At 36.8% G+C, this 24574-nt stretch overlaps 1 protein-coding gene across 1 annotated transcript; it reads left to right on the top strand.

The window, feature by feature from the left end:
- Nucleotides 1-7530: 7530 nt before the first annotated feature.
- LOC133336921 (serine protease gd-like) lies at nt 7531-19621 on the top strand. Its single transcript, XM_061545192.1, has 4 exons — nt 7531-7575; nt 13985-14150; nt 14215-14938; nt 19201-19621. Exons 1-4 carry the CDS (start codon nt 7531-7533, stop codon nt 19619-19621), a joined length of 1356 nt encoding a protein of 451 aa, XP_061401176.1.
- Nucleotides 19622-24574: the final 4953 nt, after the last annotated feature.

Below are 24574 nucleotides of genomic sequence, written 5' to 3'. Positions count from 1 at the left end.
AAAAATTTGATTTCATTCCATCTTATTATGTCTTCCAAACTTAGATCAAATCCGAATTTGGGGAATATCGTCCATGCCTTCTGGTACCTCCCACACAGGGTCTACGGCTAATTTCAGTTATTTCGGTTGAAAAACGCGCTCAAAAACTTCAAAATGCCGAAATTTGGGGGTACCTTCAGAAAAAATTTACTTATTTTTATAATTTTTAGTGGAGATATTTGGTACCCAACAAGAACCCAATGTACCAAATTTCAACGAATTCGGTTGAAAAACGCGCTCAAGAACCCTGAAATACCGAAAATTGGGGGTACACTTATATGGGAGCTATGCCTAAACGTGGACCGATATATTCCATCTTCGAACTCGACCTGCCTGCAGACAAAAGACAACCCTATGCAAAATATCAGCACCCTATCTCAATTCCTTCGGAGGATAGCGTGATTACAACAGATGGACAGACGGACGGACATGGCTAAATCGCCTTAGAATTTTACACTGATCAAGAATATATATACTTTATAGGGTTGGAAATTAATATTTCGATGAGTTACAAACGGAATGATAAAATTAATATACCCTCCATACTATGGTGGAGGGTATAAAAAGTAAGGACCAATAGGCTAACGTACCGGTGCACTATGTGCCAGGAACCTAATTTTTTTGCAAGAAATCAATTTCAGGTAGAGAGGGGGAAAAGTTGATTGGGGAAAAAGAAATTCATTATTTTTTCGCAGATGGCTGTACTTATAGATTTCTCGTAAAGTATCGATGAAACAATTTCAGATTTATGCTCGTTGAGAGGGTGACATTTCGCAGTAAAAAAACTATTTTGCTGTTTGGTGCATTGAGTTACAGGGTGTTAAAAATGGAAGTAAAGAACGAGAGTGAATGATGTTTATGGTTCCGATAGTGTAACAGTCAATTATGTACAATTTTGGTTTCGTAGAATTTTTAATGTAAAACATGCACCTCGCACAGGTTGGGCGGTCGTCGAAATGTCGATAAAATCGGAGCAATTATTGAAGATGACCGACATGTTAGCAGTCGTAACATTGATCAAGAGCTAAAAATCTAACATAAAACTTAAACTATTTGCACAACGCTGGATTCAAAAAAGAAGCTCGATGTTTGGGTGTCTCACCAATTAACAGAAAAAAATAGGAGGGATCGAATTTCCATCTGCGAAGTCTTGCTCAACGGAATAAGATAAACCCATTTCTTAAATGGGTGGTTACTGGAGATGAGAAATGGATCACATACGATAACCGTGTGCGAAAACGACTAACGGCCAGGAAGTTTCTGCTATGCATTTGGTGGGACTGGAAGGGGATTATTTAATATGAGTTGCTTCCATATGGCCAAACGCTAAATTCTGATCTATACTGTCAACGACTGGACCGTTTGAATATAGTTTTTTGCAAATAGAGAGCAGGACTTCTATGATAATGTTTATTTTTTAAATCCGATTTGAACCAAACTTTGCAAGACCTATTATCTTTACCAGGTCTAGGTCAAGTCCGAAGATGGGACCCATTGGTCCACACCTTTTGGTATATTTCCCACAAAGGAACAATATTTAATAAACTTGTAAATTTTAATAAAAAAAAACCACCACCAAGAAACCCATAGTACGATTAGGAGTGTCGTAATGCTACTGATGTGAAAAACGCAGCGTATAGGGCAACCCTGCAGACAGTAGCAACACGTAATGTGATGGAGAACTATCGGGAGAAAAGGAGAGAGGAGAAACGTATTTTCCGGAAAAAAGAAGAAAGAACAAGAAAAACGTGAGCAAATCGAGATGTACAGGAGTCAGAATGAAGTCCGGAAATTTTACCAACGGGTTAAACACCAAACCGAAGGCTTTGGTGCAGGCACATACTCCTGTAGAGATGAAGAAGGAAACCTGGTGGCAGATACAGACAGCGTGTTGAGGATCTGGAAGGAGCATTTCGAAAAGCTTCTAGTATCAAATAGTGGCGATGAAGAAGATACCCCGAAACCAATAAGAGATGATGGTATAGAATGTATACCACCTAGCCAAGATGAGGTCATAAAAGCAATTAATCGGCTCAAGAACAATAAAGCAGCAGGAGCCGATGGGTTACCAGCCGAACTATTCAAGACTGGTGGCCAGATGCTGGTCAGGAGCATGCACCAGTTGATTAGCACAATTTGTCTAGATGAATGGATGCCCAATGATTGGAACCTCAGCATCCTGTGTCCCGTGCACAAAAAAGGAGACAAGACGATATGTGCCAACTATAGAGGAATAAGTCTCCTTCCCATCGCATATAAAGTACTATCCAGTGTGCTGTGTAAACGATTAAAGCCAATGGTCAATGACATCATCGGACCATACCAATGCGGCTTCAGACCTGGCAAATCTACCATCGACCAGATTTTCACTCTGCGCCAAATCCTGGAAAAGACCCACGAAAAACACATCGACACATACCACCTATTCGTCGACTATAAAGCCGCATTCGACAGCCCTATCCCTTCAGAGGTGTTTAAAGCCATGTCTGCGTTCGGCATTCTTGCAAAATTAATACGGCTATGCAGGATAACTTTAAATGGCACAATGTCAGCAGTTAAAGTAGGAAAGGACCTATCGGAGCCCTTCAATACCACCAAGAAACCCATAGTACGATTAGGAGTGTCGTAATGCTACTGATGTGAAAAACGCAGCGTATAGGGCAACCCTGCAGACAGTAGCAACACGTAATGTGATGGAGAACTATCGGGAGAAAAGGAGAGAGGAGAAACGTATTTTCCGGAAAAAAGAAGAAAGAACAAGAAAAACGTGAGCAAATCGAGATGTACAGGAGTCAGAATGAAGTCCGGAAATTTTACCAACGGGTTAAACACCAAACCGAAGGCTTTGGTGCAGGCACATACTCCTGTAGAGATGAAGAAGGAAACCTGGTGGCAGATACAGACAGCGTGTTGAGGATCTGGAAGGAGCATTTCGAAAAGCTTCTAGTATCAAATAGTGGCGATGAAGAAGATACCCCGAAACCAATAAGAGATGATGGTATAGAATGTATACCACCTAGCCAAGATGAGGTCATAAAAGCAATTAATCGGCTCAAGAACAATAAAGCAGCAGGAGCCGATGGGTTACCAGCCGAACTATTCAAGACTGGTGGCCAGATGCTGGTCAGGAGCATGCACCAGTTGATTAGCACAATTTGTCTAGATGAATGGATGCCCAATGATTGGAACCTCAGCATCCTGTGTCCCGTTCACAAAAAAGGAGACAAGACGATATGTGCCAACTATAGAGGAATAAGTCTCCTTCCCATCGCATATAAAGTACTATCCAGTGTGCTGTGTAAACGATTAAAGCCAATGGTCAATGACATCATCGGACCATACCAATGCGGCTTCAGACCTGGCAAATCTACCATCGACCAGATTTTCACTCTGCGCCAAATCCTGGAAAAGACCCACGAAAAACACATCGACACATACCACCTATTCGTCGACTATAAAGCCGCATTCGACAGCCCTATCCCTTCAGAGGTGTTTAAAGCCATGTCTGCGTTCGGCATTCTTGCAAAATTAATACGGCTATGCAGGATAACTTTAAATGGCACAATGTCAGCAGTTAAAGTAGGAAAGGACCTATCGGAGCCCTTCAATACCAAACGAGGATTCAGACAAGGTGACAGTTTGTCGTGTGATCTTTTTAACAACCTACTGGAAAATGTCATACGAGACGCAAAGGTGAACAGAAATGGCACTCTGTACACCAAACAACACATGTTACTCGCCTACGCCGACGACATCGACATAATGGGTCGAACATTGCGAGCGGTAACAGCCACCTTTGAACAAATTGAAAGGGAGTATGCCAAAGTGGGTCTGGCAGTAAACGGCGAGAAGACCAAGCTGATGGTATCAACGCGCAAGACGTCCAGTAGACTCGGACCAACTGTTGAACTTGAGAACTACAGCTTCGAGGTAGTTGAAGACTTTATATACCTTGGTACCGCCATAATAAAGAATAGAAAAAATGAAATTAAAATTCGGAATGTGATAACGGCATACAAAATCACTTAACCAATGTAAATAAGCATTCAAAACAATAACGACATAATTTGCCTTAGTACCAGTATTTAATATAGCATTTTCAACATTTTGGGTGTGTGTGGGGATGAAAGCCTTTGCTGAAACCCAGGCCAAAGTCGGCTTAGCTAAACTTTCTTCTTCTAGCGTGAAAATATTTTTACTGTAACTATACAATTCCACTCTTAAGCTTGCAACTTAATTCATTTGATTAGCAATGTTTCTAGCTTTTAAATGAGATGAAGTTTAATCGGGGGTTTCCCAAAAATTCGGTTAAAAATATATTGTGAACCAGTGAGCGGAGCTGTATATACGGTCGGGGCCAACCATAAGATACCCTACACAACTACCAAGAATATCAAACTTTCTGTGGTTTTATATTCTGAGCCTGGGCATTTTTCGCGATATTTGCAACCTCTTGACCGATTATAGGTCAATATATAAACTTTCTAAAACTGGCATATTTTTCAAATAAAAATTTTGTCATTTTATTCTTTGGTTGATATAACCCTCGTAATATTGACCGATCATATTTGGTCAAATCCCCATCACAGTGTAAAATATGTGATATCTATACTAATAAAAAAATAAACTGATTGACTGACTGATTTAGCGATTCATCAACGCCCAGACGAATCGGCTGAAGCTAGAATCTTGAAATTTTTGGTGAGGGTCACTCTTGGTCAAAATGTGACAGAAAAGGCTGGGTTTTAAGAAATTCGTACTAGAACGGTACAAAAGTGATTGACTGACTGACTGATTTACCGATTCATCAACGCCCAGACGAAACGGTTGAAGCTAGAATCTTGAAATTTTGGGCGAGGGTTACTCTTGGGCCAAAGGTGACAGATAAGGCTGGGTTTTTGGAAATTCGTACTGGAACGGTACGAAAAGTACTAAAAAGCACTAAATGTGATACCATTTGTATTTGGCGAACCGGTGGAGCCAGAACTCTAAAATTTGGATTGGTGGTCGTTGAGTGGAGGGTATGATAGATGTAGCAAAGGGTTTTTGGAAATTCGAACTATAACTGTCCGAAAAGTACTAAAATGTACTTAATTTGGTACAAATTCGTAGCATGTGAATGAATAGGGCTAAAAACTTGAAATGTGGAATGCAACTAAGGGTTGAGATGTAGGGTCTATTTAAGGTGATGGGTTTGAAAGCGTGTACACATGTGTACGAAAAGTACTATATGGTACTATATTTTTTGTGCAAATTTAATTTGGAGATACAAATGGAGCAGGAATCTTGAAAATTGAAATTAACAATTCCGTCGGAGTGTAGGATTGGGATATAAACGTAGTTTTGGAAATTTGTTACTTATGTGTACGAAAAGTACTAAATTTGGTACAATTTGAATTTTAGGTGAACCAATAGAGCTAGAATCATGAAATTTGGAGTCAGGATCAGTGTGGTGGTGTAATATAGAGATATGTAAAAGTTTTAGAAATTTGTACTAATGTGTACTAAATTTGGTACAATTTCAATTGTGATTGAACCGATAGAGTTGGAATCCTGAAACTTGGATTTACGATCACATGTGGAGGTGTAGGGTGTGGGTATGTAGGAAGTTTTAGAAATTTGTACTAAATTTGGTACAATTGTGGGTGAAGCGATTGAGTTGGAATCCCGAAATTTTGATTTAGGATCACTAAGGAGGTGTAGGATTGAGGTATGTAGGAAGGATTGGAAATTGGTACTACTATGTACTAAATTTAGTACAATTAGGATCGGGGTATGCAGGAAATTTTGTTGGATGATTGAGAAGGGTATTTTTGGAAATAATGTGGATTTGGGTGAGCTCGAATCATGAAATTTGGTACTAAATGGTACTCAAATTCAATTTATGGTCGATATTAATGTGTGGATTGTTTAGTTTGTCTGACATATGCAGTTTTCTGCGAAAATGAAATAATATGTAATATGTGTTTAAATATTACCTACATTCGTTAACGACCCCTAGAGCGACTATAACATTTGGCAAAGATAACGTTTTCGGTTAATTGCACCCCTAAATATCATATTAACATTACCGAAAATGGTACGGGTCTTCCTCTTGGATATACTATTAACTTCTCGAATATTCATTAAAATATTCATGCATATTCTATGGCCAGATCCCTATCTCTATGCAAAATTTCGAGATGTTCGGGTCATACTTTTGGGCTCTAGAGCTACCAGAAAAAGAGACAAAAATAAAGTTTTAGGTCACTTTCATCTCTAAATATTAACCGATCATGACCAAAAACCAGCAACGGGGGCACGAGGGATCATTTGCCATTAAAAAGGTTTTTTTTAATAACAAAAATAAAAATTAAATCTCGAAACGAAATGGTTTAATATTTTCACCAAGGGCTTACATCCCCCAAAATCTTGTTGCACAGTATCCAATTTAATTTAGAGTTACCTCTTTTCAAACACGATGTTTATTTTTATTTCCTTTTATGAATTAATATATTCCTCATCGAGAATAACATTATTTATTATTGTTTTCATTAAAATAAATTGATATATTATGCGACAAGTTAAGTAATCGGTGGGTATTCATAGCACCTGCGACAACCGTTAACAGTTCATTTTGAAAAATCGGCAGCGAGTGTAAGCCCTAAATGTTTCCTCCTCATTTAATATAAATCACATTTCAAGATGTCAGTCTCATTTAAATACGAATTCATTAAAATTATCAAAAAAAAAGTCAATGACCATGTGTCGTTTTGTGGTCAAATCAGTGGTGAATAAAATATAACAAGTTTTAATAATCAAAAAGTAACAGCTATACCCCAACAACGACGAAATAACAACAAAATACGGGGATATTTTATATTGATCACGTCCCAATCGATAATGAAAACAAACAGATTTGCTGTGTTTTTTTTTATTTTACTTTTTTCAGAACATTCCATTTTGCAATGCATCTTCTTGTTAATATTTACTTTCAAAGGGAGGTAGGGGCACTGTTTGAAATTTCGCATGTAACAACAATCCAGTCTGTAATTAAGTGCCGTCAAGAACGGTAATCGCGGAAATATTGAAAGTGTTAAAATATTGATTTCAGTTCGTTTTGTTGTTTTTTATTGTCGTTGGGATATCTCGTAGCGTAAATAGTTGTTGCTGTTTATGACAATTTCACAATAATGTGTTAATTAAATAGTGAAAAAAATACCTCCACCCATATTAAAAATTAAATAGAAAGTGGAATCATTCATACATACCTCAATAGAAAGAGAAAAACCTGTTGAATAAAAATAAAAAAATATGTTTAGATTTGTTGCAATTTTAGTAGTTGTTTTGAATTTTATAAATAACACCGAACAACAATTCGGATTTGGATTTCAACCAGCACAGCCACAAGCGCCAGCTTTACCACCCACAGGATGTCCTCGTTATTTTCAATACATTCAATTCGAAGGAGAATACATTGGTTTGCTGACAATACCCCTAACAACGAGTTATATGGATTTGGTTGTCCACCTAAGTCAACGGGAACCAATCGATACGGTAATTGAGTGAATATTTTATAAATATAATTGGAAAAGTCAAATTTGTTAAATAAATCATTACTTCCAGAAACCAAATTCATTCGATTTTGAATGATCAGTTAAGTACACTGTTGAACAAATTTAAATTTTTTTGAAAATAATCTCCATTCACGATGTTATATAAGGTTTGGGAAAAAAAACATTATATTTTCGGCAGATGGCTGTACTGATAGATTTCTCGTATATTATCGATCAAACAATATCAGATTTATGCCCGTTGGAAGGGTCACTTTTCCCAGCAAAAAAAAAAAAAAACTATTTTGCAGTTTTTTGTTTGGTGCATTCAGTTGTGAGTTCCAGAGTGTTAAAATGGAAGTGAACAAAGTGCATTTACAGCTCTTCTTTGAAAAAGACGAAAATGCAAGCCAAGTGACTAAAATTGTGAATGATATTTATGGTTCTGATACTGTAGCAGCCAATTATGTGCAATTTTGGTTTCGTAGATTCCTTTCAGGAATTTTTGATGTTGAAGATGCACCTCCCATAGGTAGGCCTCGTCGAAAATATTGATAACATTGCCCAGGAGCTAAAAATCGACCACCATTCACACAAAAAAATTGATTTCTTTTTTCCCCAAGTCAAGTAGTCTAATAAAACGAGACATTATATTTATTGACTGCAGGAAAAATATAATGTTGTGAGTTATTTCAAACTACTTATATAGACCTACAAATTTGGTCAACCTTTAATGGGCCGAGAGTGCTTTTTTGCAAAGAAACTAAAATAATCTGGTATGTATATATAACAGGGGTTTACTTAGCCGATTTGATCTGTATACAGACCTCAGGACTTTATGAATACCAATTGGAAGTGAATAGATACCACAGGTCTGCTGAGAGACCTGTATAGAGAAAACAAGGGTTCAAAAGTATGTTTTGGAAATATTGAGATTTATAAGGACCAATTGGCCCGTTTAGATACTACTGGTCTTAATAAGGACCAATTGGTATTTTTGATCCCCTTTTTTCTGTACAGACTTTATAAAGGCCTACGGTGTCTCGGCAGACTGGTCTCTATATATATCACTTCGACTACATAAACCCCTGTATTCTATACATAGCAATTCGTATTTATAAAGAACTGTGATCTCTATACAGATCAATTGGGTTTTATCAATCCAATTGTAAGGAGATATGTCTTTATAAATCCGATTAAGAAATGAACAACAAATAATTTTGAAACTGATTTTTAATATTTTAACAAAGGGTGGCCAAAACTACCTAGTTATTTCTGAAAAAATAAAACACTTAAAAAAAATATAAACGCAAAATGTATTTTGAAATAAAAACTAATCTATGGAAAACTAAATTGTCCTAATGTTTGCTTGGACGCGACTAAAACATATTTCTTATTTATTTATTAATTGTTTTTTTTTAATAAGTAAAGTTAGCTAGTAATCGACTGTGTAACCATAAATTTTGATTACAACAGCACACCTACGAGGAGTTGAATCTACAAGATGCCCAATTTGATCCATGGATATACTATTCCTCGTATCCTTAATCTTTATTTGTTTCTGCATCTCTTTTGATTTTGCTTTCTATGATACATGTCTTGTTAGATGTTATTATCAACCTGAAACACCCAAAAGAGCGGTATATCTTCCACAGCGAAGGGAATTATAGCTTTTTCAGCACATTTGTATAAACAATCCGTTCCATTACTACATAAGTCTCGTAAATAGATTGAACTCCATAGAAAGCAAATACCACTATTGACCCTCCTCCATTCTACCATAGCTCGTCGACGCTCTGTTCTTAAGGTTACATTCAACGAAAACCCCCTCATCAATTCCGTTGAATTTGTACCTCAGTACATCACGAAATTTTTTAGGATATAGTTCTCCAAAACAATTTTCTGTGATGAAATATTTTCGCAATCACTGGCAATTAGCTGTTATATCGGTTTACTAAATTTATTTCCAGCCATACACATAAGCACTAATTTCCGAAATATATGATCAGAGTTCCAATTATATATTTTAGCAAATACGTACAAGTTCTATATTTAGTTCCATTCACTTTTCGAAGTACACGTTTTCAAGACTACCTGCATGTCTCAAATTCTAGCCTCAAACAGCAAACACAACATTTAAGTTTTCAGCACTATCCGTTCCAAAATTCCAAAATCCAAATTGTACTAAATTACGTATCGTTTAGAACCCATAAGTACGAATTCCCTAAACTACATCTATCATACAATCCAACAGTAATTTTTATTCCAGAATCAGGAGTCCAACTCTATTCGTTGACACATAATCAAATTTACCAAATTTACTTCACATAAGTATTAATTTTAAAAATTACCCCCATATCTCAGTTCTACATTCCAACAGTAATTCAAATTGTTCCGAATTTAGTGCATTTAGTACAATTCGTACACATAAATTCGAATTTCCAAAATCTCAGGATTCCAACCCTATAAATTCATCCAAATCCAAATTGAAAAAAATAGATCAATTCTACACTCTAGCAGTAATCTTAATTCCACCAAAGTCCATATTATACCAAATTTAGTACTTATCGTATTCGTAAGTAGGAATTTCCGAAACTACATCAATCCTGATTTCCAATAGTAGTCCAAATTTAAGAATTACAGCACTATATGTTCACCAAAATCCAAATTGTACCACATCTGCTACAATTCGGTACTTTTCGTACCCATATTCTAAAACTATCTCAATCCTACACTTCGACAGTAATCTCAGGATTAGAGTTCTAACCAAAAGTCCAAATTTAGTACAACTCTCACCATAAGTACGAATTTCCAAAACTCAAATAATAGTCTTAAGTCCAAAGTGTATCAAATTGACTACCATTTGTTACTTTTCGTAGACATAAATACGATTTTCCAAAACTTACTCAATTCTACATTCTAACAGTATTTTAAATCATAAATTTCGGGATTCGAGCCCTATCCGATCTCATACATCTAACTTGTACCATATTTAGTACTTTTCGTACTTACAAGTTTGACATCCAACACTATCTCAATCCTGTACTCTAATAGTAATTTTAATTCGAAATGTATGGAGTCCAGCTCTATCTGTTGTTCCCACATAATGAAGTTGTACCAAATATAGTACAATCTTGAACACATAAATACTATACCTAAATATCTCAATTATACACTCAAACAGCCATCATTATTCCAAATTCTACCCAAAAGTCCAAATTTAGTACTACTCGCACCATAAGTACGAATTTCCAAAATTACCGCAGCCATGCACTCAAATAATAATCTTAAGTTCACATTTAAGGATTTCAGCTCTCTCTGTTCACCAACATCCAAATTGTACCAAATTTAGTACCATTTGTTACATTTCCAAAACTTCCGCAATTCAACATTCCAACAGTATTTTTAATCATAAATTTCGGGATCCCTGCCCTATCCGATATCATAGATCTAACTTGTACCATATTTAGTACTTTTCGTACTTATAAGTTTGGACTTCCAACACTATATCAATCCTGCACTTTAGCTGTAATTTTAATTCGAAAATTATGGAGTCCAGCTCTCTCCGTTGTTCACACATAATAAAGTTGTACCAAATATAGTACAATTTTGAACACATAAGTACTATACCTCTATATCTCCATTATAAACTCAAACAGCAATCATTATTCCAAATTTTAAGTTTCCAGCTTCCTTCCTTCAGCCAAATCCAATTTCCATACATCTGCACCACTTCCCAACCTGTATTCTATGTAAAAAAACAGCAACAAAGTCTAACGCCATAATTTTTTATTTTTTTAATTTTTATTAAATGAAAGCAAAAAATATCGGAAATAGCATCAAATTTTAGAATAAATTTAGATTTGTTCGAATTGGTTCCCTTTGGAATGAATTATGACCTTCAAACGGCCAATGAAACTGTCACACGATGCCCGAATGTTGCTCTGCGGTATTTTGGCCAATTCCCGGCGAAGCGCTTGTTTGAGGTGATCGACACTTTGGTGTTTTTTTAGTGCCAACCTTGCATTCTAAAATACTCCAGACACAATAGTCCAACGGATTGGTATCCGAAGTTTATGGTGGCTATTGTGCGCTCATTTGGATCATTTGCTGAGCCCTGTTCCTGTTCAAGGTCTGCGGCCATAATGTTTGCGTGCCTAAGGCTTTAAAACACCCTCCAGAATATTCGGTATTTATTTTGATACCACAGTCGATTAATACGAGCGGAGAGCGACCATCGGCTATTATGGCGGCCCACACAATCATCATGGCCGGCGCTTGAGTTCTGGTGGCACATTTTCAGCTGACCTCTTTGGCAAGTAAACACGATCATGTGGTTTGTTTACAAACTGCTGGACAACGAATGCTTTCTCGTCGGAGAAAAGCAAATTCGACACTTCACCACTTTCGACCAAGCGAAGCAACTCTTTAGATCTTTTGTGTCTATTTTCTTTCAGTTGCGGTGTAAGTTCTTGCACTTTTTGGAATTTCAATGGCTTTACCCCGAGCTCATTTTTTAATATTTGACGAATGTAATATTGCGATATGTTCAGCTCACGAGCCATTTTTCGGCCACTGCGATGCTGGTTTCGATCAAGTCGCTTCTTTAGTTTTCGAACCATTTCTGCTGATGTTGCTGTATGCATCCGTCCACTTCCTTGACGTCGGTGCCGTGATACTGGTAACGAGCGATGAGCGTAGCCCGACATCAAGGAAGTGGACGGAAGAAAACAACAACATGGGCAGAAATGGTAGGAGACACAAAAGATTTATTCAAATTTAAGGGGACCCCCCCATTCTCGGGGTCATTTTTTTTTATTTAATTCGAATCTACACTAATCCATTTTGTTATTTTTAGACCGAAGTCAATAATCCTAGTTCATACGAGAGCCAGACATGTACTCTTTCTAACACCGTTGGAATTTTCGGATTCCGATGTTCCAGTGAGAAGTTATCATGCCCACCTCTCTTTAATTACAAAAAAAAACAACAAAACAATAACAAAAAACTTTTGTAAATTATTTTTCTTCTCTTTTAAATCTTCAAATACATATGTGCAAAGTTACAAACCTTAACAAGCATTGGAATTGATTTACCAGCCCATTGAAAATCTTGAAAAATTAAAATCGGGAATGGGTGGGGTTCCCTTAAATGCTGGAGTGCTCTAACGATAGCCACTTGTTGCTTTTCAGCCAAATATCAAGAAATCACACTATCACGCTTGAATTTCATCACTTTTTTCTTGGAAAGTTCTCACCAGAATGTTTTTGTACGCTTGTAAACAATATAATGAGCTGTCACTAGCTGTCGGACCAGTGGTTGCAGTTTTTTTCATCTCACCCTGTATGTTCAAAATATACACAATTAGAACTAAATTTAGTAAAGTTTAGTACTTTTTTTACACTTATAGGTCGAATTTCCAAAAACCCTTTTAAAAGTTTTTCTAATTTCCGTCAGTGACCCACATTCTAAATTTCAGAATTCTGGCTCTTCCCGTTTGCCTAATACAAAGGGTGTCATATTTAGTACATTTTAGTAATTTTCAATTCAATTTAAATTTATTTATTTTTTTCATGAATGGGAACCTAGCCACAAGGCCATGATCGGTTCCAAAAACCACTATACATCTATTGCTTAAAAAAAATTGTACCCTTCTACTTCGGATTTCCAAAAACCCAGTCTCATCTCACGCCTACAAATCAGCAACAACCCACACTTAAAATTTCAAGATTCTAGCATGTCATGAAAAGTCAACAATAGTAAATAAATTTCGTATTTGTTTATTATTTCAATTTGTGGATTTCAAATAGTTATAAGAAAATCCCCGATATGACACATTTTAATGACTGATTATTTTAATAAACATTTGTTTATGCTTCTCTTCACATTCATTCAATCATTTGATAACCTATAATTTTTGTTTTCAATATTATGATTAGATACAACCATAACGTGCACCAAGCAGATGAGCTGCTGGTGAATAACCGGTTTATAAATATTGTTAATTCGTCGAAATTAGTAAACAATTATTAGTCACTGTTAAATGACTATTTTCAACGGCATCTATGAGCTATGGAAAACAATAGAGATTAAAATGTGGTGTTGTGGAAGTTCCGATATGTTAACAAATCAATTGAATACATTTGAATAAATTATTGAAAATGATCCCAGATTGTTTTCACTAAATAAGACAAACATAATATTTAGTCAACACAAATAAAATATTTACTAATTGGTTTTCATGAAAATAATTGTTAATTTGATACATAAACATCTGATTGGAAATTCAGACATTTATTAGTATTCGACCAGCTCGATTAATATTAGGACAATTTTTCGTAAAGAACCAATGCTTTAATCCCCATGAAAAAATAGATATTCTATGGTTTTGTTTTGTATTTTTTATTTTATAGGGTTATTATGGCCGAATATATCTTACAGAAAGTAGCAAGGCCAATGTCAATCAAATACAGCCCGGAGAACCAGTTTCATATCAAATAGAGTTCCCCTCGACAACAGAAATACCCAAACTGTCGCGGATAATGGTAAATGGGCAAGATATTTGTGTGGATACGGAATGTAAGTTGTCAGCCCTTATAAATAACCTCAAAAAATATAATCATAAACTAATTTCCCCTTGCAGACCCCCAACCAAGTACCCGTTTATATTTAAAGCATCACCTGCAGAGTAATAACATAAAAGTAGCCACACAACCATTGTATTATCAAGATCCGAATATAAATTTCAGATCTTTTCGTGGTAATCCGAATAATCGAATATTACAACAACCACAGCCACAAATACAACAGGTGCCACAAGTTCGACAATTACACCAAGTAGTACAAACGCCTCGAGTTCAACAAATACCACAACAAGTTGGACCACAACAACAGCAACAACCTCGACAACAATCGCCACAGGTGCGACAAGTGCAACCAGTTAACCAAGTAGTAACGCCCGTGCAACAAAATATTGGTTCAAGATTTAATCTAAATCAACGGGGCACCGAAAATATATGCGGTCAGGATTCAAGTGTTACCCCCTTCATTTTTGGTGGACAACAAGTTGCCCCCGGTCAATTTCCATGGTTGACGGCGATTTATGTTAAGTCTGCTGGATTGCGTTTCCTATGCGGCGGATCATTGTTATCGACGAGAACGGTACTCTCAGCTGCTCATTGCTTTAAAATTGGTGCTTTAACTGCGGATCGTTTAGTTGTCAATGTCGGTCGTCATAATCTCGAAGATTATAGCGAACAAAATTTCCAAACCAGAGAAATTCAAAATCTTATCACTCATCCCGAATTTACATCAGCGATATTTCCCGATGCCGATTTGGCAATTTTACATTTGCAGAAACCAGTTGAGTAAGTGGAAGTAATTTATTAAGTATTTAAAAAAACTATTTTTAAATATTAATTTTGAAAAAGTATAAATAAATCTATATCGTGACTGAGTGATTGAACTAAAAACAATTTGAATAGTTCGGATAAATGTAGCACCATTGCCACGACCATTACATGAAATCTGTGCAAATTATATAATTATATCGGAAAATTTCATGGCAATTGTATAACAATTATGACCTGTATTAAAATTCTCTATTTCACGGCACTTTCTCATTAGTTCCTCAGATCCCAACGTCAGTGTACCTTTTCACGATGTTGGGGTCATATTTACGCCCTGTAGAGAAACTAGCATTTGAAAGTTTTTGAACATTAATTCAAAGTCTCAAATAGTTCTTAAGGCAAGGACTGACCTTTAGGCCAGAAATGACTACTAAACCAATGAGCTGTCGGAAAATCGGAAATATTCCCATCTCCGAAACACTTTTTGCATATATGGTCCACATATTTTGAAAGTAAACTCTTAGACCTTTCGTTTGAGCACCCCTCAACCCCGCATCCTTCTTAATTTTTTTACAATGGGGTATTTTATATGGAATTTGTATAAGGCCGGCCGCAATTTAGTTCTGCAAATTGGTGGCGCATTGTCAAATACGCTCACACACTGCGCACAATTCTGTTCTGCAAATTGTGGCACATTCTCAATTACGCTCACACACCCTCTCTCTCAATTTAGTTCTGCAATTTCGCATTCTCTCACTCTCTCTACCTTAACCCTATGTGAACCAGCGAAAAGGTTTGGTGGTTGGTGTCTTTGCTAGTTAAATTTTAAATTTATCTTCACGGACATGGCTCGCTTTTATATACTTCTTGAGCTGGGGCATCTTCATCCATTCTCACAAGATGGCTTAGCCAACGTATGTGCTGCAGCTCGATCCGCCTGACTATGTCGATGTCCGAGAATAGATGGTATAGCTCATGGTTCATTCGACGGCGATATTCACCATCGACGCAGACCGGCCGTAGAAATTTTATCTCAAGCACTGCCTGCCTCATCTGCTTGCGCATGTACCCATGCTCTGGACCCATACAATAGCAAAGTTTATATCAGCGCCTTGCAGAGTGTGAGTTTGGTTTGGCGAGTGGTGATCTTATTTTTAAACTGATTATTTAGACCAAAGTAGCATCTGTTGGCCATCACAATCCTTCTCCGAATTTCAGAACTGATGTCATTTGTTTTATTTATGGCGGTACCAAGGTATATAAAATCGTTGACTTCCTCGAATCTTTAGTATTCAATTTCCATAGTTGGTCCATTGGCCTAGTCTTCTCACAATTTACAGTAGAGGTGTGCAAAAAGAAAATGCTCGGAGAATAAATGAGAAACCGCCATATAAAATGACTAAAATAGAACGCAGAGATCGAGTTCATTTATACATGTAAACAAGGGCACCAGTTCCCATGGCAGGCAGACTCTTTGTCAATTTTTTCAATGTGGCTGTTCACGCTCGCAATGTTCGACCCATAATGTCGATGTCATCGGCGTAGGCGAATAACATATGTTGTTTGGTTTACAGAATGCAATTTCTGTTCACCTTTGCGTCTCGTTTGACCTTTTCAAGCAGGATGTTAAAAAGATCACACGACAAACTGTCACCTCGTGAATGATGAATGATCGTTCGGTTTTAAAGGGCTCCGATAGGTCCTTTCCGACTTTAGCTGCTGATCTTGTGACAGTTAAAGTTGTCCTGCATAGCCGTATTTATTTTGCAGTAATGCAGAAGGAAGACATGACTTCAAATACCTCTGAACGGATAGGGCTGTCGAGTGCGGCTTTATAGTCGACAAATATGGAATGTGTCGATGGGTTTTTCGAGGTTCTTTTCCAGGAGCAGAGTGAAAATCTGGTCAATAGTGGATTTTCCAGGTCTGAAGCCGCATAGGTAAGGTCCAATAATGTCATTGGTCATTGGATTCAGTCGTTCACACAGCACGCTGGATAGCACTTTATATGCGATGGGTAGGAGACTAATTACTCTATAGTTGGTACATATTATATTGACACCTTTTTTGTGCACGGGACACAGGATGCCGATGTTCCAATCATTGGGCATGCATTCCTCTAGACAAATTGTACTAATCAGCTGGTGCATGCTCCTGACCAGCATCTGACCACCGGCCTTCAATAGTTCGGCTGGTAACCGAATCGGCACTACTGCTCTATTATTCTTCAGCCGATTGATTGCTATTCTGACCTCATTTTGGCTAGGTAGTATGCAATCTATACCATCATCTCTTATTGATTTTGGGGTATCTTCCTCACCGCCAATAATTGATACCAGAAGCTTTTCAAAATGCTCCTTCCAGATCCTCAACACGCTGTATGTATCTGTCACCAGGTTTCCTTCTTCATTTCTACAGGAGGATATGCCTGCATCAAAGCCTTCGGTTTTGGTCTTTTACTCCTTGTAAAGTTTCCGGACTTCGTTCTGACCTCTGTAAATCTCAATTTGCTCCTACTTACGTACTTCTTGTTCATTTTTCTGAAAACACGTTTCTCCTTTTCTCCCGATAGTTCCCCATCGCATTACGTGTTGTTACTGTCTGCAGGGTTTCCTATACGCTGCATTTTTCATATCAGCAGCATTACTACACTACTGATCGTACCGCGGTTTTCTTGATGGTGGGTTTTGGTACCCAAGTGTTGCAGTTTATAGGGAGTGGGCAATTCTTTGGAATTGTTCTTATATATTATTATCGGAACAAGGGGTGCTTTCGTCGAACAGGTGGGCAAGTTGAGCGGAGTAGGCTTCTGCTATCTGTTGTGTTTGCAGCCTTTCGACGTCAAATTTCCGTGTTACATTAGATCGCACCTTTGCTGCTACATTAAGACGGGTGCGCACCTTGGCTGCCACAAGGTAATGGTCCGAATCGATATTCGCTCCACGGATCGATCGGACGTCTTAAACACTGGAAAAATGCTTTCCGTCTATCACAACATGACCGATTTGATTTCTCGCTGTTCGATCGGGAGAAATCCATGTGGTCTTGTGTATGTCGAGACGATTGAATCTGGTGCTGCTATCTATCATGTTCTTTGCTGTCACGAAGTCAGTCAACCTCATGCCGTTGTCGGATGTTTCTTCATGGAGGCTAAATTTTCCGAAGACGGGGCCAAAAACATTTTTCCTTCCGATTTTCGCATTAAAATCTCCTAGCAAAATCTTGATGTCATGGCCAGGGCAACGGTTATATGCTGCTTCTAGGCGCTCGTAAAATATGTCTTTGGTCTGTTCATCTTTGTATTCTGCCGGAGCATGGGCGCAAATGAGACTGATGTAGAAGAACTTCGCTTTTATACGGATTATAGCAATTCGCTCATCTACTGGAGTGAATCTGGAGACGATGTCTTTTATTCTCCTGTTAACCATAAATGCGTCACCATCGACGCAGATCGGCCAACTCCAAGGATTGCCTCATTTGCTTGCGCAAATAGAAGAACTTCGCTTTATATGGATTATAGCAATTCACTCATCTACTGGAGTGAATCTGGAGACGAGGTCTTTTATTCTCCTGTTAACCATAAATGCGCAGCCAAATTCATGTCTCGTTTCATGGCAGCTATAATACAGGGCGTAATCATCTGACTTACTTACACCAGTCCCTTTCCATCGTATTTCCTGTAAGGCAATAATATCGGCTTTGTACTTCTTGAGTACATCCGCCAAAGCAAACACTGCGTCTGTTCTGTACAACGTGCGCACATTCCAAGTGCAGATTCGCAGATCGTGGTCCTTTATACGTTTGCGGGGGTCGTCAACATTAGGGGGGTTTGGTTTTCTATTTCTTTGCTTTTTCATACCGACGTCTCAACCACATATTAACTCACCATTTCATCGGGTGATGAAAATAGCTACCCCAGGTGGCACCGCGGGGAGGTCAGTGTTCACAATTGAGATGAAAGAGGGACCAAGATAAACCTAGACTTCGCCATGTTAAAGCCAATCAGAGCCGTTGCTTGGTATCTATCATCCCCTACGCCACGGTACAGTCATCTGTCGAAAAAGTAATACATTTCTTTTTCCCCAACCTAATATTTTTTCCAAACTTAGATGCTTGAAGATTGGAAAAAGCTGTGCGCTATTTCTTTAACCTCTCGCCGTAATTATTAAAATCTTGCTGACTATTGATATTTCTACATATATATATATATATATATATATATATATTCTGACCATCCTACTAACTCATTTAATCGTATTATATATTATTCTTCGTTTCAGATACACCAATTTTATACGACCAATATGTTTATGGAGTGAACCGGTCGACTCGAATTTAATTGTTGGCCAGACAGGTGTGGTGGCGGGATGGGGTGGCGATGAAAATGGCGAAACATTTACCCCAATACCGAAAAAAGTTGAAACGAATATTGTTAGTGACAGTGATTGCCTGAGATCATCGCAGGCCTATAGTACATTGACTTCGAAGCGGACATTTTGTGCTGGCAATCGTGATGGTAGCGGTCCATGTATGGGTGATTCTGGTAGTGGTCTAATGATAAATCGTAATGGACGATGGTATCTGCGTGGCGTCGTCTCAGCGGGACAAACAAAACAACAGAAATGCAATCTGCTGGAATATGTGGTATTCTGTGATGTCGCCAAACATTTGTCGTGGGTACAAAGTAATGTGTTAGCTTAAGAGATATATAATTTTTTGTAATGTGATTTTTTTAATAGTGAAATAAATAATTTATTTAATATTTTTTTTTTATTTGAAAAGAAGGGAATTTACTTTGTAATCTAATGCTAAGGAAGGGGGAGTTCATTTCCTCCCAAAAAAAAAAAAATCAATTTCAGTTTTTATATTTATCACTCTTGCAGTCAACCTTGGCTGCCGCAAGGTAATGGCAACCTGCCACTACCAAATGCGATTAGTTATTCTTCACTGATGGCTAAAATATTCGCCAAAAAAAGTGGTTGAATGCCTCAGCAAATTTCTTCTCCTTTGTATTCCTTTCTCTCCACTTAGCTTGTGGTCGGATTTGTCTGATTGATTTCTCATTTCCTTAACGATGTTTCCCATCTTCCATGCTTCGTTAAAGAATTTTTATCCCGAATTTCCGTTGACCACACACTGCATATATCATCGTTTTATTTTTTGTTCAATTATTTTGTAATTGATTCATGCTGAGGTTTTGTGGAATTCTGCAAACGATTGCAGGAACTACAATTGGGGATATCCTATTAAGATATAAAAGGAATGAGAGGAAAATCAATGGAGTTATTTTCGTGGTGAGTAGGAGAAGAAACAGGATTTCGAGGCACCGTAGAAGTGTGACACAAGGAAAAATGCTTTTTTTACCAAAAACTGATGAACATTAAAACGACATTTGCGGACCAATTGAGATATGTATATGTACCCTACATGGACTTCTTTAATGCAAATCTGGACTAATTCATATAATTTTTTGGAAAGAGTTCTGCACCACTGGATCTCTAAATACCAAATTCCGGCTAATTTGGTTCAGATAGGTTTTGAAAGTTCCCAGAATACGGCCCCCATATGGGGGCTATACCAAACCGTGGACAGATATATCAGATTTACAGCACAAAACATCCAAGGAGTAGTGACATCCAAATTTAGCTCCATCTTAAAAATTACGATCTCTATTTTGATTACAACAGACAGACATGGCGAAACACAAATATTTACCTGTGCAATTTCAATAAATTTTAAAAAGAAAATCATTGCCTTTGTTAGTCATGGAGACAATTGCCAATAGTTTCCCTCCTCTTTTAGTTTACGTGACCACTATTCTCGTCGATCACAGACAGCATAGCAGAGCTCCTCTCAATTACACAACCAATTGGCAACCTTCCAAAAATTGCGGCTCTTTAACCTTACCATCTGTTCTCCTCTTTCGTAAAGTCTGGTTACTCGTTTTGAGATTCTCGATCTTTAGAAAAAAATGCCGATCAGGTCCTCGTCTTCTAGACATTAGAGCCATCTATATCGACCAAAGTCAATGGACTCTTGTGGCAGTCTGCTTAAACTTTGGGTTGACTCAAAGAAATAAAGTGAAACTTATTCTTCTGGGAAATTGTTTGCAAGTCGGACTTGGTTCTACGATTCAGCCTGACCAGTTTCCGCCTTTGTCACCAAGGTAGCGGCTTACCAGTCTCTTCGTTCCTCAGGTTCGGACTCGGAATTTATATTTAAGCCACTGCCTGTCTCGGAAAGTTGTGTCGAGATTTGTTTTCCCCGGTAATTCTAAAAGATAGATTCATATTTTGCCTGTTGGCTACGTGCTTGTAACGATATTATCGACTACAGAAGCTACATGATATCCATATCTTTAGGATCTTTTTGGGTACGATCGCTGGATGACGACATGGCATGATTCGTGGACAGATCAACGACCGTAACGGCGGGACCAAATTTTTTTGGCTATGCACCACAAATTTTGTCTTTCTACCTTCAATGTTTGTTTTTGAAAAACTCCCCATTAGTCCAAATATTGAACCCAATGTCATTTATAGTTTCGGGTAAATATATATTTCATTATCCCCACATTCCAATATTGTGACCTAATCTATAATTTTGCCTATTTTTCTACAAGATGATCCAAAATACACGAAATAGTACAAGGTGGAGGAAATCTAGTCCATAAAGAAGATGTTCGGTTAATATTTAGAGGTTCGATACGTTAATGTAGAATTTCCATTTTGGGTTCTGTTATGGTAGCCACTTCTTCTAATTCAACTTTAAATTGTAACTGATGTGAATTTTTACCTGTTTGGTATAGTTTTTTACAGAAACCTTACTTGAAACGCGATATTTGCATCCTCTTGGCCGATTATGGGGACAACAGCTCCACTTTCTTACCCTGGCATATTTTCCAAATAGTGTTTTCCCCGAGGCGAATAAGAAAAATAAAAATTTTGTCAATTTAGGTTTTGGTTGATTTGGCCTTCGAAATATTGATCGATCATCTAAATCTAAACAGCCGTTCCAGATAATGGACTAAACTGATTATAGGATTATAGAACTCGTGATTTTGCTTCGTTTAGTGTATATCTCATGAATGTGCTCACCGTAGCTTCTCTTCAATTGGGTTCCAAAGACGAAAATTTGGTGCGTAAATTTTTATAAAAAACATATTTGTTGAATCTAAAATTAAGAAAGTCCATTTAAATTCCGTGGAACCCCGCGTGATTTTAGTTTTTTTACGTGCCGGATCTAATGAGCCCATCCATGTTCAATTCCGTCCAATAAAGCGGCGGATATAGGTAGGGGAGAGGGGGCACCTTTGAACACTTTTTTCTTTCAAGCCTTATAATTTTTTTTTTATTTTATAATTGTTGGTTTCTTATAAATTTTAACTAATAGGTACATATGTAGTCTTTAAGATGAATATACATATACATATAGACATACTTTAAGCTTGATAAATACCTTTTATTTCTGTTTTAATGGACGAAGTCAAAGTGTTCAAAACTGCCCCCCCAGGGGTTGGCATTTTTGAACGACATGGTTTTTTACAGTGTTTATGTTCAAATATGTATGTATTTTATTCATACATATCAGAAATGCATTTATTCATTAAAAAATATATAAAAAATGTTCAAAATTTAAAAAAATTAAAAAAATTAGATCAACATTTTTTAAAACATAAAATGACTTAAAATCAAAAATTAATATGGTGAAAAATGCAGTTAATTTCGTAATCTTATTAGGCCATTTGAAGTTTTGAGAAATCGAAGCCAAACGTTAAAAACTCCGATTTTAAATCGAGTTTAATGGGCATGTTCAAAGGTGCCCCACCCATGCCATTTTACGAAAATTTATAATAACTTTTTTTTTGAATAAATATATATGAAAGAAATTACATTAGTTATGTTTGAAATGATTGTTGGAATGCAAAAAATTTGTTTGACGAAAGAAAACTATCACAGAATTCTTCCTGCGCCCTTACAACCTAATGAATAAAAGTTTACAATGACACTGCGAAAACATGGTCACCCATGCACATTTTGTCGAGAACTGAAAAAGCGGGCCAAAGTGGTTTACGCAGATAGAGAACAAGATTGCCATATACAAAAATGTGGTTGCAGGTGGGAAAATGTTTAAACCAAGATTTTATGAGCGCTGTTCATTCAAAGGGGTCTCCCCTACCTTGAATGTGGGAAACTGCAAAAACTTATTTTGACAAATTAGCGTTTTTCTTCGATTGATTTCACATACATTCATTGTTGTGTTATCATATTCGCGAATCTGTGTGAAAATAGGTCAAAAATATATCGATACGCGAATTATATGCGTATTTTATCCAAAATCTATTGTGGAGAACATCGCGGTTCTACCGATCCTTTTAAAATAGGTGTCCTTTTGTGTATTTTTATAGGAATTAATGAAATCGGATGCGCATAAAAATCGTATGCACGTTGCGTGGTTTGTAGTCATTTTTAGAGTTTTTGCATCGCGGCACACTTTGACCGCTAAATTAAACATCGAAAAATTCATAATTATTGAAAGACATTGATTCGGTTTATACGAAAACCGCATGCGCATCAACTGATTTCAACGAAAACGCGAACTGCATGCCTTTTAATGTTGATCATTTTCATATACTGTAACTGCAATATATTTGGTTATTTTTAAAGTCAAAACTCTTAACAGAGGAATCTATCGATATTTAACAATCATCTAAAAGAATTTGTATAAGAAATCGTCACGTGTTGTAGAAGATCTAGACTAAACCGTATTATCTTAACCATACCAAAAAATCAAAAATTTGAAAAAAAAACATTTTGTGGCAATTCAAAAATTAATTTTTTTTTTATTTTCAGATATTTTCAAGCTTTTATTTGTTTTTCGCGACTATTAAACCGTCTTTCAATGTGATTTGCCTAGAAAACAAATGTGTTTAACTATTTGTGAAGAAATTCGCGAATTACAACAAATAGGAGTTAATTTAATTTATATTTGAAATACAAGATTTAAAACCGCTATAACTTTTCTGCGCAGCATTCGAATTTGTGAACGCGAGCAGATTTTGAATCAGCATATTTTCCCTAACCTATGTACCAAAAATCAGGAATGTGGTCGCAAAAAATTTTTTCATTTTTTTTTAATGGAATTTTAAAAGAATTTTGTAATTTCCCATATAAAGGCGATTTTCTGAACAATGATCGGATAACAGTGGAAAAAGACGTTGAAAACATTGGAATGTAAATTTCCGGGTTTTTATGACCCTATCTAAAATCTTATGAGCGATATTTTTATAGAGTGGATATTAAAACATCTCGTCTTATGGTATTTAGTTTACGGTAAAAAAATAAGGACAAAAAATATACAAGAGAACTCGAGATAAAAGAAGCATATGTTTTGCAAAAATATCCCTCGTATATTCTCACTGAACAAATGCCATATAAAATCTACAATAGCCGCCTAGAAAATTGTAAAGGGGTTTCTTCTTAAGAGTTAAAAGTAAAAAATCTCCCCGCCTAACACAGGCACTTGACCTATGGCCGATAAGGAATTTTTCACCCCCAGGCTATGGGCTTGATTTCGTTGCATAGTTTAATTATATAATTTGTAATTAAATTTTTAAATAAAATTCAAAATTTTTTCAACATTTTTAATACTTTA

The sequence above is a fragment of the Musca vetustissima genome, unplaced genomic scaffold, assembly GCF_032173495.1.
Source record: "Musca vetustissima isolate MV318-11 ecotype Yass unplaced genomic scaffold, APGP_CSIRO_Mvet_v1 utg7087, whole genome shotgun sequence".
Lineage (NCBI taxonomy): Eukaryota > Metazoa > Arthropoda > Insecta > Diptera > Muscidae > Musca > Musca vetustissima.
Note: the sequence above shows the minus strand (reverse complement) of the source record. Positions and strands in the feature narration are given on the sequence as shown.